This window comes from Sipha flava, unplaced genomic scaffold (genome assembly GCF_003268045.1).
Source record: "Sipha flava isolate LNK unplaced genomic scaffold, YSA_version1 125_pilon_pilon, whole genome shotgun sequence".
NCBI classification, from domain to species: domain Eukaryota; kingdom Metazoa; phylum Arthropoda; class Insecta; order Hemiptera; family Aphididae; genus Sipha; species Sipha flava.
Window position 1 is genome coordinate 386,143 of NW_020271751.1, and position 16,267 is coordinate 402,409.

The 16,267-nt window shown below is 26.1% G+C and overlaps 2 protein-coding genes across 3 annotated transcripts in view; one reads left to right on the forward strand and one right to left on the reverse strand.

Annotated features, from left to right (window-relative positions):
- The window catches only part of LOC112694229 (neuronal growth regulator 1-like), a 327,174-nt gene extending 314,179 nt beyond the window's left edge, over positions 1-12,995 (reverse strand). For both annotated transcript variants that reach the window (XM_025569639.1, XM_025569638.1), the window contains exon 1: positions 12,800-12,995. The gene's annotated coding sequence lies outside the window, so the exon portion shown is untranslated. The remainder of the gene's footprint in view (positions 1-12,799) is intronic.
- On the forward strand, positions 1,678-16,027 carry LOC112694238. Its single transcript, XM_025569645.1, has 3 exons — positions 1,678-1,846; positions 2,839-3,120; positions 15,951-16,027. The coding sequence occupies exons 1-3, from the start codon at positions 1,678-1,680 to the stop codon at positions 16,025-16,027; spliced, it is 528 nt and encodes a 175-aa protein (XP_025425430.1).
- The last annotated feature ends 240 nt before the right edge of the window (positions 16,028-16,267 follow it).

The window sequence follows — 16,267 nt, forward strand, 5'->3', positions numbered from 1 at the left end:
GAGTGACACGGTCCGTAGTGGTCGTGGGTACAATAGTACTCCGACCATTACGTATCGCGTGCACTCTCTTGTCCAGCCACGCCAAAGGCCGCGACAGTGCCGACGACAACCTCCCACCTACCACCTTGATAGGTGCTGAGGTGGAGCAGGGAAGCCGCCGGCAACACACGGTGGATCCGCACCGCGGACGAACTCGCTCTCTGCCAACGACCGTAAGCGAGTTAAGTAGAGTCTGGTGCCTTTCGGTTATTTTTTTATTTCGGCCATTGACTGTCTTTTGGTTCTTGTAATTTTTTTACGAACACTAACGTGACACTAATTGTTTTGGCTTTACGGCATTTAAATATATATATATATATATTTATAACATATACATACTGTATATTTATTTATCATAATTTACTCTTGTGTGTGCCACCTCAACACCGCACCACATTGCGAACGGACGGCTGCCCAACACGTACCTCCGTCTCAGGAGGAATGGTGAATCAAATTTGCAACGACAAGGCAAGGCCTTTAGTAGAGAAGAAGAAAATATAAATTTATTATTTATTACAATTAATAACTCTAAATGTTCATGATAATAATATATATATATATATATATATATTATAATCGCATCATAAGATTACATCTCATCTGTATGTATATTATTAATACAATACAAATATATTAACTAATAACTCTTCAAAATATTCAAAATGTATATTCAAGCTATGGACGATGGATATAATTTTAATTACCAAATTTTCAACTATACAGTTTACTCTTTTTACACAATTTTTATTATTTAATCAGCTTTAATCCATTTTTAAATGAATCTAGATATTTAGTGATTTACATTAAAACGAGTGGTTTTATTATACTTTATAAAGATAATAATCGTGCTTTGAGTATATTTCAGAATTTTGGTAAATTACAGTGTAAGCAATGCCCGGGTTTACAAAAGATTATTCCAATATTTTTATGATTACTGTATCCCAACAAATACACTACCTTAACTCTGAATAAAAATATCACGAAATAAAAAAAAAATAGTTCACTGAAGTTGGAAAAACTGTGAACCTAAAGAAGCTTAGTAATTTTATAAATTCATTGGTATTATTAGACGAATTTAAATTTATGAATAATGAATTAAGTTTCTTTTATGAAAATAATTTAACTTATCTTAGCGACAAAATAAAATTAAAATTATTATTAGAGCGCGGATTTCTATGCGATTGCATATTTGTTTCCTTTTAATATTTTTGGATTTTTGTCAGTATTCTCTACGAATCATCATAATTTGAAGCAAATGGTGAAATTTTTTTTTGCATATTTCTGCATATTTCAATGTTATTGCATAATTTTGCATATTTAGGCAAAATTAAAAATGTATTGAATATTTATTGCATATTGAAGCAAAAATTTAAAAAAATGTATAAAATAATATTTTGTCAAGTAGAAAAATTAAAAATATATTTTATGGGCAACTTAATCGCTCTTGCTCTGTCAGTCGGTTATCGTCGTTATCGACATACCACTCTGTTACATCGACGATTAGAAAATAATTGATTACTATGTACTTTTGTGTCTACCTATAATCTTAATACATCTTGCTGTATCAGTCAACTATCGACATACCACCGACTCAATAAATTCAGTTTCATCGTTTGTCGTTGTCCGTAAATTGTTAACATGCCGAAAATAAGTAGTTCGATTTGCAACAAAATGCAAGGATGGATTTCTTCAGCAAACCAAGACACCGAAGTTTTCACTACTGACAGAAAAATAGTATTTTGCAATCCTTGTGGAAAATCTATTGTTTGTGAGAGAAAGTCTCAGGTAGATCAACACATAAAAACAGGTCAGTACTTATACAAATAGAAATATATTTTGTTTATTTATTTTTTATATTTTTTATTTTAGCTGCCCATGTGTCTGCACTTAAAAATAAGTTATCAAAACAACAATTAATTACAAATAATTCTAGATCAAGTTCTACTAATAACATTTTTTTTGAAGATTTATGTTTTGCTATGGTCTCTTCTGACATACCCTTACACAAGTTAAAAACCGAACAGTTTCGTAATTTTTTGAATAAATACATTGATCATCCTATACCAGATGAAAGTACATTGCGAAAGACCTATGTAAATATATGCTATCAAAAAGCAATGAATGAAATTAAAGAAAAAATTGGGAAAAACTTTATTTATATTGTTGTTGACGAGACAACTGATACACGGGGCTTATACATTGCAAATTTACTTGTAGGAGTTATGAATAAAAACTTTTCTGGGAAACCATATCTTTTAGCATCTAAACAATTGGAGAAAACAAACAATGAAACGATTACCCGATTTATCAATGACTCCTTAAAGTTATTATGGACAGATGTAGGAATGGAACAACGTGTATTACTTTTATTAACAGACGCAGCGTCATATATGGTGAAAGCAGGGAAGTCTTTAAAGATATTTTATACTAATATGATCCATGTAACGTGTACCGCTCATGCTTGTAATCGTCTTGCAGAAAAAGTAAGGGAGTTATTTCCAAAAGTTAATACTTTAATTAATAATGGGAAGAAAATATTTTTAAAAGTGCCGAGTCGAATCTCTATTTTTAAAGAAGAAATGAATGATATCCCTTTACCACCTGTTCCAGTTCTTACAAGGTGGGGAACATGGGTAAATGCTGCGTTATATTACGCAGATTATCTTACCAAGTATAAAAAAAATATCGAGAGACTGGCAATGGATGATGCGCAAAGTATTAGAAAAGTTTTGAATATAATTGAAGATGGTACTGTTGTCAATGATTTAACATTTATATCAACACATTTGGCATTTTTAGTGATAGTCATAAAAAAACTGGAAACTCAAAATATGACTTTACATGAAAGCTTTTCAATAATTGACGAAACCAAAGAAAAAATTAATTCTATTCCTGGGCCAAAAGGTGCAACACTTACTACAAAATTAAATGAGCTTTCCAATAAAAATAAAGGTCTGGAAATTCTACAAAAAATAAATGCAGTACTATCAGGCGAAAACGTTCAGCTCGAAGATGTTTATCAAGACCCGAAAATAATAAGTTGCTTCAAATATGCCCCAACAACTTCGGTTGACGTCGAACGTTCGTTTTCAGTATTTAAAAATATGTTAACTGATAAACGTCATAGCTTCACTAAAGAAAAACTTGAAATGCATATGATCATTCATTTTAATAGTAAATAAAATTAAAAAAATTTAAAGAGAAATTTATATAAGTATTTAATATTTTAGTATTTAAGTAATTAATTGTTATAAGAAGTTTAATTTGTAAATTGTAAATAAATTAAAAAAATGAATTTCATGATTTTTACTGCATATTTTTGCATATTTTCATGATTTTTACTGCATATTTTTTGCATATTTTCATGATTTTTACTGCATATTATATGGCATATTTTGATACTTTTTAGTGCATAAAAATCCGCGCTCTAATTATTATATATAAACATAATACTATATAAATGTATAACAGATGTAAATATTCTTGTCGAATTAGAGACATTTTATAATTAGTTTTTAATCCATAAATAATAGTAACCAACTAAGTTGAAATACTTGTAAATTTCAAAATCAATAGTACGAATTTTGTAAAAAATTTTAAAACGGTATACTAGATTTTTATAAATCCATAAGAACGGTAACTTCAAGAACTACAATTTTGATAAGAATTATTGAATATTTTCTGTTAACTTACCTTTTTAACAAATATTAAACACAAATAATTCGTAATTAAATCACAAAATATTCTTGTTTGCACGATTTTCAGTGAATAGTTTATTTTATTTGAACCTTGATAAGTATATTTTACTATAGTAACTTTTATAAGGGAACATATGGGTTTTTTAAATTTCAAAATTTCAAGGATTGAACCATTAGACTTTTTTTTCCACTGATGTATATTTAATTATGTCAATCAAATATCACTTATATTAATTCTTATTTGAAAAACAAATTTTAAATTTTAATTCATACTCGGCCCTAATGTATTTTTTGTGCATTATTTATCGTATTTAATTTTAGAATTGTCATCGTAACTTAACTAACCACTGCAAGCATCAATGATTTTTCTTTTATTCATCAACTAATTAAAAACGATTTCAAGAAAATTGTTAAGTGCATTACATTATATTCATATAAAAATCAATAATTCATTAATATTATAATTTTACATGATATTCATGTATGTTATTCTATATATTAAATCACATAACTTTCATCAAATTATGATATGTTTTTATTTTAAAATAAAATAAATTAGTTTAAAACGGATCAAATACTATTATATTTCCGGTAAGTCCCACTGTACAATTAAGATACGTTAAATATAATAACTTATTAATCTAATAACTGTAATTTCCTACAGCACCTCCAGTCTATTACATTAAAAGGGATTTGTATTAATATAAAACCCAGCAGCGTGGCATGCACGTTAGAATTGTTAGTACTTCAGACAAAAGATAAAGTTAATAATGTTATTTTGCATATTATTATTGTTATTATTATTGTAATTTTTACTATTTTTTAATATTTCTTTTTACTTTTAATAATAACAAAACAATTAAAATTATTAAGAATATTAAATAAAAATATCTTCACAAACACAACAATGTTATATTCGATGGCCGTCGTTTTTGATGGTGTGGAATTTATTTTCATCAAATTAACACTAGGTATTTTCGCGTCATGATTACGTGTAACATATTTTGAAATTGTTAACATGAGCTCATATATACGATATACATTCAATGTCGCAAAGGAAATCTCCTTTTATCCACTATTTGTAAGCGCTTATGATTTTGCATATATCACTGTACCACATGGTTTATTTACAAATGGATGGAGGAGTATAGTTGTTCGTATTACTTTATATAAAAGAACCACTACTGTGCAATTTAATTATTCAAAAACAATATTTTTTCTGTGATGAATTAATTGAAGCCTATACCAAAAATCCAAAAAAAAAAAAGAATTTATTTTTTGTATATTTATATTATATTTATTATATAGTTAGTAGTTAAACTTAGGTTGATTAAATGAAAAAGAGTTTTAGATATTCTTTTTTTCTAATTGAAAGTAGTAAACTGTAAACTTATTAATACATTTTCAATAAGTATACAATTTTTTCGCTTAAATTTTCTTGACACTCACATAACTTCAACGAATGAAATCTTTAAACAAAAATTCTTAGTGGCTGCAATTTTTTCCGCTATTCGGAAATTTATGTTATTCGGAGAGGCTTCGGGGGGTGAGAGATAAATTGTAGTCTTACGTCACTTAAAATTACATGTATTTAATGCATTTTTAATTATTTTCAACTGTTGAATCACATATGTTTTTACTATATTAAAATTTATAAGAGAAAAATAAGATATATATAAAAAATATAATTAATAATAATAATGAAAATAATAATAATTGAATTTAACTAGTTTCAAACCTTGCCGTTATTTCATAAGTCAAGTATTTTTTTTAGTTTAAATAAGGAGTAAAACGATGAAATATTCCCTACCTTAATCAGATAATTCAACTACACTATACATAAACCAGACAAATATTTCCAATGACATTGTAACATTTTAACGTCTGTATGTTTATAATAAAATACAATAATGGTTCAATTAACTTAACAGTTGTGAGGAATATTATAAAAATTAAAATAATATAAACTATCTGTTATTTAGAGATTTTCTTATAGTAAAGAAATCTCAATGTCACCCTTCTCAGAAAATTTCTGCTATTTAGTGATATTTTTCTGAAAAAATTTACCATGCATAAATTATTTCAATATTTATACCCACCTTTAACTTAAAATATCATGCTATGTAACTGAAAGCTATTCAAAAATATAGTTGCCATTTATTTCAAAGCGTTTTTAACTTCACTCCAACTTAATCAAATATTTACGTATTAAAAAAAAAAAATTATATTGGTCACAAGAAAATTGTATTCTTTACTTAGTTCAATACGAAAATCTATCAACAAAAGTGTTTAAGTGTACTATTTTGTATGTAAATTAAAATTCTTTGCCATTTTATCATTATATGAAAGAAAAGTATTTATAAATTTGTAATAAATGTAACAATGCCGTTGGTAATTCATTTTTTTCTGTACACTTTACGTTTTACTTTTCACACTCTTGTAATTTTAATTAGTTATCCGTTTAAACAATGCATAAAGTATACGCTATATAAATAACAGGACCATTTTAATATATTTTCAAGAGTAGCTATTAATTTAGATTTTAATATATTTTACAAACATAAAAATGCAACAGTATAAATTTCTAGTTTGAATTTAACATTTTATCATTAATATTATTATTAAATCATCAATATGAAAATATTTAAAAAATAAAGTTTATAATAGTAAAAAATAATTCAATAAAAAGTGTGTTGATTTAAAATAATAAGTTTGAATGGAGAAAAAACACGATAGTTACTTATTTTGATACTAAATTCTTAATTTCATCGCAGATAAGTGTCGATGATTATGTAATAGTGCAATTTTTCAAAGCTAATAGGTAATTAAATGTATTTATAACGGATCGTAACATAAATTAGATTACTTAATGCCTGAATATATTCACACTTTTGAGTTACATCATAGATTTCATATTAAACATATAGGTATAACTCAATCACATTGTTAACATTTATAGAAATAACAACCATTATTATTTATGGTTCTATGTAAACCTGATTTTATCAAGTTAAATACAGAGAATTGCAGCAAAATCTAGTAGCTACGTTCACGTAAATGCTAATAATTTTAACAACAGGTTGACGTAACCACTTATGCTATAGTCAAATATTGTATTATTTTATTGAATACAATACTTGTTTATGTGAATACTTTGTTTTTAAGAGGTAATCAATTAATTTAAGTATTGCATCTACCTTGTAAGTAGTTTTATTAATTAAATTAATATTATATTTTCATGTATACTTCATTCAAATAATTTAAAATATTATATTTTATATTCATCTAAGAACAAACACAATGACAATGATTCTAAGGACAATTATAAAATTAATTACTTAACTGAAATAATAAATATATTTTTACTTATCGTCTTCCTGGATTTATAATCATTAAATGAACACATATTTAAAATTCCAAATCGAAACGACACAGACAAATATATTACTTATGTTATTTTTAATTTAATTCATAACTATTAAAACTTTATGTTTTTGTTTTTTTAAAGACATTAATGTTTTAAAAGTAAAGTTTGAAATTTCAGCAAAAAGGTACCAGGAATGTGAGCTTATATTCTGAAAACGATTTAATTTCTAAGTGTGTTATTGTTTATATTTTTTAAGCGTACATTCAATAAAAAATAAAAATATCTGATATTTTGAAATAGATAGTTAATTTATGATTTTACTTAAGAAAAATTAGTTAATTTATTTTAAATAAAAATACAACTGTTGAAAACAGATTAAATATGTTTTTCAAATTAATCGTACATTAATGCCTAAGAACTAGATTGTGTTAAGTACAATAAATGTTTATTTTCAAGATTATATAGCTCAATATAATTACTAAATGAGACAACGTTTAAGTGCAAAAAAAAACCCAAATATACATCAAAAAAATATATTAAATATATACGCTTTGATAAACGTAAACAAATATAATATATATCAACTTTAACGGTAATTATGAGTCAAAATTACCAACTGTTTTAATGTTACCAAAATTAATAATTTTGACAAAACATATAATTGGTCCATCGAGAATAATTTACAAGTTGAATAAAAAGGTATTTTCCATTTTAGAAGTATTGATATAAAAATATAATTTACATCCTTAGCAAAACTATTAATTTAACTCTTAATAAGTATATTTTTCCCTCAAAAACTGTTTAATGTAGTAAAAGTACTCCATTTGTTATACATAACATATTTAATAAAATTTAAAATTAACACATATGGTACTTAAAGGGGTAATTTTTGTGTACTTATAGTATTGTTCTTAAAACTACAGTGTAACGTGAAATAATAAGAAAAATCATATGAAGAAATCTGTTCATAGTAATATTTTTTTTTTAACATTTATTTTAGAAAATATACAATCTGTAAGGGTAAAATTTACAATAAACATATGTTCAGTGTATGTATTTTTTTCTTACATGAATTTATATGAATTTAAGAAACCACCCAACAGTAGTACTTATGACGTAATGGACTTAAATGTATGGCTTATTTGAACTTATACAATTTATAATAAAATACTTATAACTTTTTTTTTTAATTTTTTTTTTTTCAGAGTAATATAAAAAAACTTCATTATTCTTTTTTCAAAACACATCAATAAAATAATAAATTAAAAATTTTTTTAATATTTCTGATTAACTATTTGGATCTTCAATAATAGTTCTCAAATTTATCTTGATATGAACGAGGAACATCTAAATTTTGACTTAAAATGTACAATCATAATTATGCGCATTGAATTGTATGCCAGTGGCATAGTGGCATATAAAAATTATTGTACTTTTACTTTCTACTTTTTTTTAGTATTCAACCTTTAAGGTTGGTTTTACAATTGAATATGCACCCTCCACTCTTCTCTGTTCTTAAGTAGCCTTTTCAGTTCGGTATAACTTGTTAGTCCAACCTTGGACTTTTGTATGACAAATGAAGTTCTCAACAATTTAATTACAATCCACAAAAAATTAAAAACCTCTGAAAACATCGATAGATATTTTTATTGATTATAAATACTAGCATTTATAATCAATGATATTTTACAAGCAATTAAATTATAAAGGATCTCGATTTTAATTGATTTCACCAATATTTCATTTCATGGTCTGATGAAAATTTATTTTTAAAGCACATATAAAAATATACATACTGTATTTTAGATAAGATTATTTTTTCATTTACAATTATTTTAAAATAAATTGTAAATTGTATCATATATTTTATGAAATTACCTTAAATACAAGTACAATAAAAATTGAATAAAGGAGTCCCTAAAAATATTTTTCCTGATTCAAAAACAATTAATCAATATTTCAAAAAAATGAATATGGTAATATAATACCATTCAGTACCGAAATTATCAAAACTAAACAAGTTAAAAATCAAAATTCTATATCCTGTTTTCACATTTCTCTCAATTTTGTCAGTATAATGTTACATAAATATCGATTACATTTTTTTTTTTATAAATTCAGTAACAAAATAAGTAAAAAAAACTAAGAACAAAGAAATAAATATTAGATGTAGAATACGATTAAATATAAAAATAATTTTTTAGTGCATAACATGAAATGCACTCCACGCTCTGCTCAGAATTTAAAACAAAAAGACAGCAGTAAATGGAGAGCAGTGGACATAACTGCTGGCACGAGATATATACATCTTAGCGTAAGCCTTTGCTGACAGCAAAATGTTAGCCTTAAAATTTGGACACATTTTCATGAAGTCAATAGAAATTAAATTGTTTTCGGTGTTGTTGTGTTTAAATTTCTTAAAATCCGTTTTATAAATTAATTATCCATTATCCATACCAAGATTTTTTGAAAAATGTATTTCTAACGAACTACTCGTAAAACTGTACGTATAAACTACAATAAAGATTGTAACATATTTTGTTACTCACGATACTCAATGACAATAACCAATAACTGAAAATTTTAAGAAAATCTGTTATCAAAGTATGAATATTTAATTTTGAAACAATGTGTCGCATTGAGTAGTTTTTTTTTCTCAATCTTAAGATTGGTTTTACCAAATGTAATTATAATCAATACAAATGTTGAGTTATTAACAAAACAATGTATAACGATTCGAATAATACCAAATATTAAACATAGGTTAAAATTATTAAAACATAAGGGAAGGACGGTGTATGTCGATCACCTGTGGGAAAACCCTTATATTCTACAAATTATAACTCTGAAACTGGAATCAATTCTCAATATGGATTTATAAACTTATAATCTACAGCATATACTCGTATGGATTCGAAATTTTTTAATGCATAATTTATATTTTATTTTAATTTGTTTTAAAAAACTACAAATGACCGGTATTACACTAACTGGAAGGTATTACCGGTCATGTTTGAAATATATGTAAATAGATAAGAAAATTAATTTTTTTTTTTTTTTAAAAACATGTTAATTTTTTTTTTAAAAAAAAAAAAAAAAAAAATTGTTCTCAATTTATTATATTAATAAATAAATAAAATATTTTCAATTTAATAAGCTGTATTATTGAAATGTTTGGCAATGAGTATTTAACATTAGATAAATCATTAACATTAGGTTTCGTAGATATTTATCCTAATAAATAATAAAATTGACTAAACCAATAGTTCTTATTCAATTAAAATTTAACTTTTTAATACCTAGTTCAATTATATAACATAGTACACTTTGGACCTACATACTACCCACACAGAATGACAAGTGAACTTAAAAACCAATAAATGTAGGTAATAAAAATAAATAATATAAAATTTTTAATATACGAACAAAACCAGTCACATATATAATTTTGAAAGTGATCAGTAGGCTTAGGGACTTATAGCTCTAAAGTATATACAAATATGCATGCAAATATGCTTCTAAATTCATTAAAATAAGCATTATAATATGCATTTATATGCATTAAAAAAAAAAAAAAAAAAAATGACCACATAGTACACAAAATAAAACATGTCCAGGATTTAAATATATCTTTAAACTCCGAAATAAAACTTTGTAGTCGGTTACTCGTAGACTGTTGTACTTTTGGCATTAAACAATGTTACAAAATATATGTGTACAACGTTCTACGTATCATTCGACGTTCTATGATTGCGAGACACAAAAACGATGGATAATAATCGACTGAACTGAACAATTAACAAATAATCTATTATTCTATATCGATTATTATCTTTATCGACATCCGGTCAATATCCAGCGGGTTATACGGTCGATACGACAATATAGTATTATTTATATTTACACAAAAATTATAACGAGATATGAGAGGTAGTTTTCCAATAACATATTACTGGAAGTATTAAGTCCTCTTAGTAAGTTTTTTTTTTCGATAGGTGGAAATATGTATATATAGTAATATGTATCTATAATTTTTAATTTTAAATTAGAACAATTTGTCAAAATATGCAAAATAAGCATAACAATTTTAAAATATGCACTCTCCTGTATAATCTATCAAATCCGCAAAAATATGCACATTCAAATTTTAGATCTGATATCATGGCACCAAGAAACGAATTTATTTCGCACTCTGCTATATTTAACAATAATTAAAAAAAGTATGCAAATACTAGAAGTCCTTAAACCTAGTGATCAGTATTGCCCCATCGGTTTTGATCGGTATGGGCCGGCTATGAATAATTTTATTTTCCATCATGTCTCAACAAATAAATTAACTAAGAGTTTTATAACTGCAAGCATCTTTTTACTACATAAGATTTATCATACAACAGGTTAATAACTAATTAAGTAAGATGAATCAAATACTTACCATAACTTTTTTCGAAAACTAAATATTAAAATAGAAATGTTGAAAAACCAAAAACAAAAAATTCTGTTATTAGATAATAACATAATATAAAGAGAACAACAATTTTAGGTTATCATAAAATAAAAAATCATATGCATGATAAATCGGATTTCTACCAATCTTATATTTGAGATTACCTATGTAACCGATTTTAACCGCTGACCGTTCATCATCTCTCACCTAATATATTAATTTTAAAAATAATATAAATGGTTTTTTTTTTATCACATATATGCATTTGACGAACAAATAATTACATGTTCCACTACAAAAGAATAATTAAAAATAAGTATTTCGTTATAATATTATCTTTTTCCACAGCCTCGTACTGTTCCAGCGCAGTGCGTCTTCGTGGTTTAAAAAACTTAAACATTTTTAAATAATTATTATTTAATAATTAAATTAACAAAAAAAAAAAAAAAAAATGTAAGAGTTTTTAATAATTATTATTATAGAACTGTTACATTTTTTTCCTTATAATCAGTATTTATAGTTAGCAATATTATATAATAATTCTTAAAATTTTGAATTTCGGAACCCCAATACATGCAATTTTGTTAAGTGTAAAATTCTAATACTTCCAACTTATCACTAACAATTTTTTAAACCTAGTAACTTTAACATGAAATTAATCACTTCAATAAGCTAAAGAGTTCAGTTGTTATTTATTAAACCCACAAATCTTGTTTTTATTTATTTATGTTTATATACTTGACATAAAAACATCATGTGATATTTAATAGTTTTGGGATATACTTATTTTTGTACACCTAATTTATAAAATTGAACTATCTCAAAAAATTAGCATTGTTATAGTATAAATATATTATTATACAATTTTCAAAAATAATGACATTATACAACATTACGAAAATCACTATATTTGTTATTATCATTATTATATTATATATTTATTAGCAGAATTACATGTTAAAGCACAATTGTGGTTATTATATTTTGTATACATTTTATTATTGTCATTATTTGCAAAATGTATAGCGCAAAATACATTACGATCATGAACGGATGGTAAAAAAGTTAAAATATGATGTTATAAGTAACAGAAACATCACTTCATAAAATATTAATCATTACCAGCTATCTACTTGTAAACTGTAAAACGATTTCGAAGGATGTATACATATTTTTTTTTCTCCAACAATATCATACACGTATCTAAGATGAATTTTTTTTACTGGTAAAATATATTACGAATTTATTTACCTCGATAATAATGGATAACCCACGGGTCCGGTGTTGACGCACAAATCGAGCGAAATTAAAACGGTCCGCACAACCTTTGAATTCAAATCACGTGCATTCGTCAAATGTATGTGCCGGGCGAAATATTAAACACAAATAATACGCGATTCGATAATCCAAAGCGGACGAACGACTCGATACGCAATACATGGGGCGACGGCGGACGGCGTACTGAATTCAAACTTTTTACTCTCCCGGTCGAACGACGCCAAAACGTTCGCTGATCAGCGCATGCCCTCTACAGACAACATCTTTAGATATATTTTGCGGCAAACGTATCGCGCACGATTCACGTGCGAACAAAATAAGCTGAACGATGCAGCAATTAACGCGAGACGTGAGACGTCGAACACGGTCGATGGGTGTTCGTAAAAAAAAAAAACTAAAAAAAAACTCGGAACCATCACCAGTGATTCATGTTAATTTTCGTATCGATTGAGGATATTGTTAACACTTCCGAAATTTTTATATGAACAGGATTCGCAAATATTTCCGTTGACGCACTGACGCAAACGAATGTATTGTTACACCCCCAAATATTACCTTATTCATCGTACATCACCGATTCGTCAAACGTGTTCGTAATGGGTTTACAACTCTCGCCATCATATTCGTAAACTGGAGTACAATTCGAGAACAAAAATAAAAATTAGACTTTTGTCTAACCAAGGTTACCGCGCGGCTGCCCGTCTCATTCCCTTAAAATGTGTGCGTATGTGTGCGTGTGAAAGAGAGAGAGGGGAGAGACATATATGACAATTACCTGTTTTCGACTTAAGTGCGATTCGGCTGAGAATAAGTACGTCCTTACTCTTAACGTTCGGTTGTTTTCATTCACTCGGACACAGTTCTTCTCTCTTTTCTCACAATTTCGTTTAATTGTTTGCATTCGTGTAATCAATTCTAAAGTTTTTCTCTGAACACGTTCATTTTGAGGAATTATATTATTAATTTTGAATACCATTTTTATTTTTATCGCAATTTTCATACGTATTCAGAAGTTTTCCTCCAGGCAAGCGTTTTCCAAGTGTGCAAGATAGTACCTTTATAATGGCAACGCGCCACCGATTGTTATCTAGTTATCCATTGCACTTATTTTTTCTAATCTGTTAAAAAATCATTGGTAAAATCTTTGACTGTCATTATTCTTATAGCGTAGCAATTAATTTATTTATTTTTACGAAACAAAATTTATATTTACAGTACCCGAAAATTATATTCATATAATTTTTTCCAAATACTTGTTCATTGAGATTTCTGAGGATCGAAATACACTCAAAATATATTTGTCTTATCCACATAGTTGTTATATGAGTATTCTATAATATCAAATATCAATCATTCGAACGATATAATATTTACTGTATATTTTTTTGTGAACAATTCAATCATGCGCCATGAAGGCCGTTTGCCAAAAGATATAAGGAAATTGTTGTTATGGAAACGAAAACCAATTTTCAATTGCGAATTACACTCAAAGATTTTTTTTTGTGATTTATGTGATGCCAGATGAGTTTGTTTGAAGATATTGTGGTATTTTGGTATACAGTATTTTGAATTTATAAAAATTATGCAAACCAATTTCTATTGACTTTTATCAGAGGTATTTAAATTATAATTAATATTATGTTTATATGTATCACATAGTGTGAATCCACGAGATATATATTTTTTTTTTTTTTTTTTTTTTTTAGTCCAATACAAATAACATTATGCTCGTAGTATTGGAATTACAGTAACTAGCCAACGTAGCGTTGACAAATAAATATCCGTGGAAACTTTCAACATAGAGGTCTGTGAAATAGTAAAAAATGTACATGTTAATATTCAGAAACACCACAAGACACTCATCATCGTAGAAAGCATCACAGGTAGCTAATAATTTATAATTATTATTATTCAATATAATTTGTTGTATAATATAAAAATATAAACGATTTTGTATACATGATAGACACACTACCATATCATACATATTACCTAAACTCAAATACTTTCCTTTGCCCATCTATGTGTGTAGTGATAAGAATGTCAATATAGATTTTTAATTGATGATGAGTTCGATAAAAATACAACTTATACCTTCACTCTTCATGTCACTCACCTAATGATTTGAATATAGAAGTCCTTATGTTTAATTTTCCCAATTATTATTATTATTTAAATATTAAAATGTCTTTATGATGTTACCAAAATTCACCACGAAATAGAAGCAATACATAACTTCATAACATAAATCATTAATCTGTTGTTATGAGATAAGAAAACCTTCTTAATCAACAAAAATTGTACATTACAATTTCTCTTGTTAACTGTCCATCTGGTATGTATTGTACATCGACAGTCCCTATTCTGTTATTAATATTATATATTTTATTTCGCTGACCGAATTTAATATGTCTATCTCAGCAACAATTTAAATTACCTTATTAATTACATAATAATACTGTTTAAATAAATTGTAAACCTACAAAGTTTCAATAAAAAATAATAAATAAAAAAAAATTATATAATATAATTCAATCTAATAATCTATGTTTATTTTTATTTATTATTATTATTCCTATTGAAATAACTCAAGTTGTAGTCATAACAATAGAAAAAATATTATAAATAACTTTGTATTAAACAAAAAAAGTAGATTTTTTATACTGTATGTATGCAATTGTATAATGTAATATAAATGTATCATTAGTATGAATTTTGGCCGCAATATAATTTAATTAATAATAAAATCATATAAGAGGTTTAAAATGAAAACGTATTTTATTATAACTAACACATAATAAATAAAACACTATATTAACCTTGTATATTCTAGTTGACACAACAAAGCTTTATTATGGCAAGATTATATTATATATTATTGTCCGGCCTATACATTTTTATTTACTTCTGTAAATATAAGAATTGATGATCTGTATATAATACAGTCTAAAATTTTCCACGTGAGGAAAAATGAAACATGGCTTATAATTATGACTGTTGACTGATGAGAATCCATTATTAGTACTTACTGATAAAGAACTGTATATATTAAATTCTTGTATGAACAATATTTTTGAATATTTTATTTTCTGGGTTATGACTGAACTACGAACAAAAATTTTAGTCTTAAAACCAGAAAAAATTTTGCCGAAAACTACGTATGGAGTATTTTATTATATGGCAGTGAAACCTGGACCTTAACATATCAAGATAAAAAAAAAAATCGAAGCAATGGAAATGTGGACCTGGAGAAGAGTACTTCGTATTAGTTGTACTGAAAAGAAGATCAACGAAGAAATTCTCCAAATAGTAGAAGAGAAGAAAGTTTTACTATCCATCATTAAATCAAGAAGCGGAAAACTTATAGGACACTTATTGAGACATAACACTTTCATAACCAACATAATGGAAAGAAGAATCAATGGACGCAAAGGAAGAGGA

Coding starts and splice junctions, on each gene's coding strand:
- LOC112694238 (XM_025569645.1), top strand. CDS start 1,678: ATGCCGAAAATAAGTAGTTCGATTTGCAACAAAATGCAAGGATGGATT. Junction 1,847..2,838: donor AGATCAACACATAAAAACAG/GTCAGTACTTAT, acceptor TGGCATTTTTAG/TGATAGTCATAAAAAAACTG. Junction 3,121..15,950: donor AACTTCGGTTGACGTCGAAC/GTTCGTTTTCAG, acceptor CAAAAATTTTAG/TCTTAAAACCAGAAAAAATT.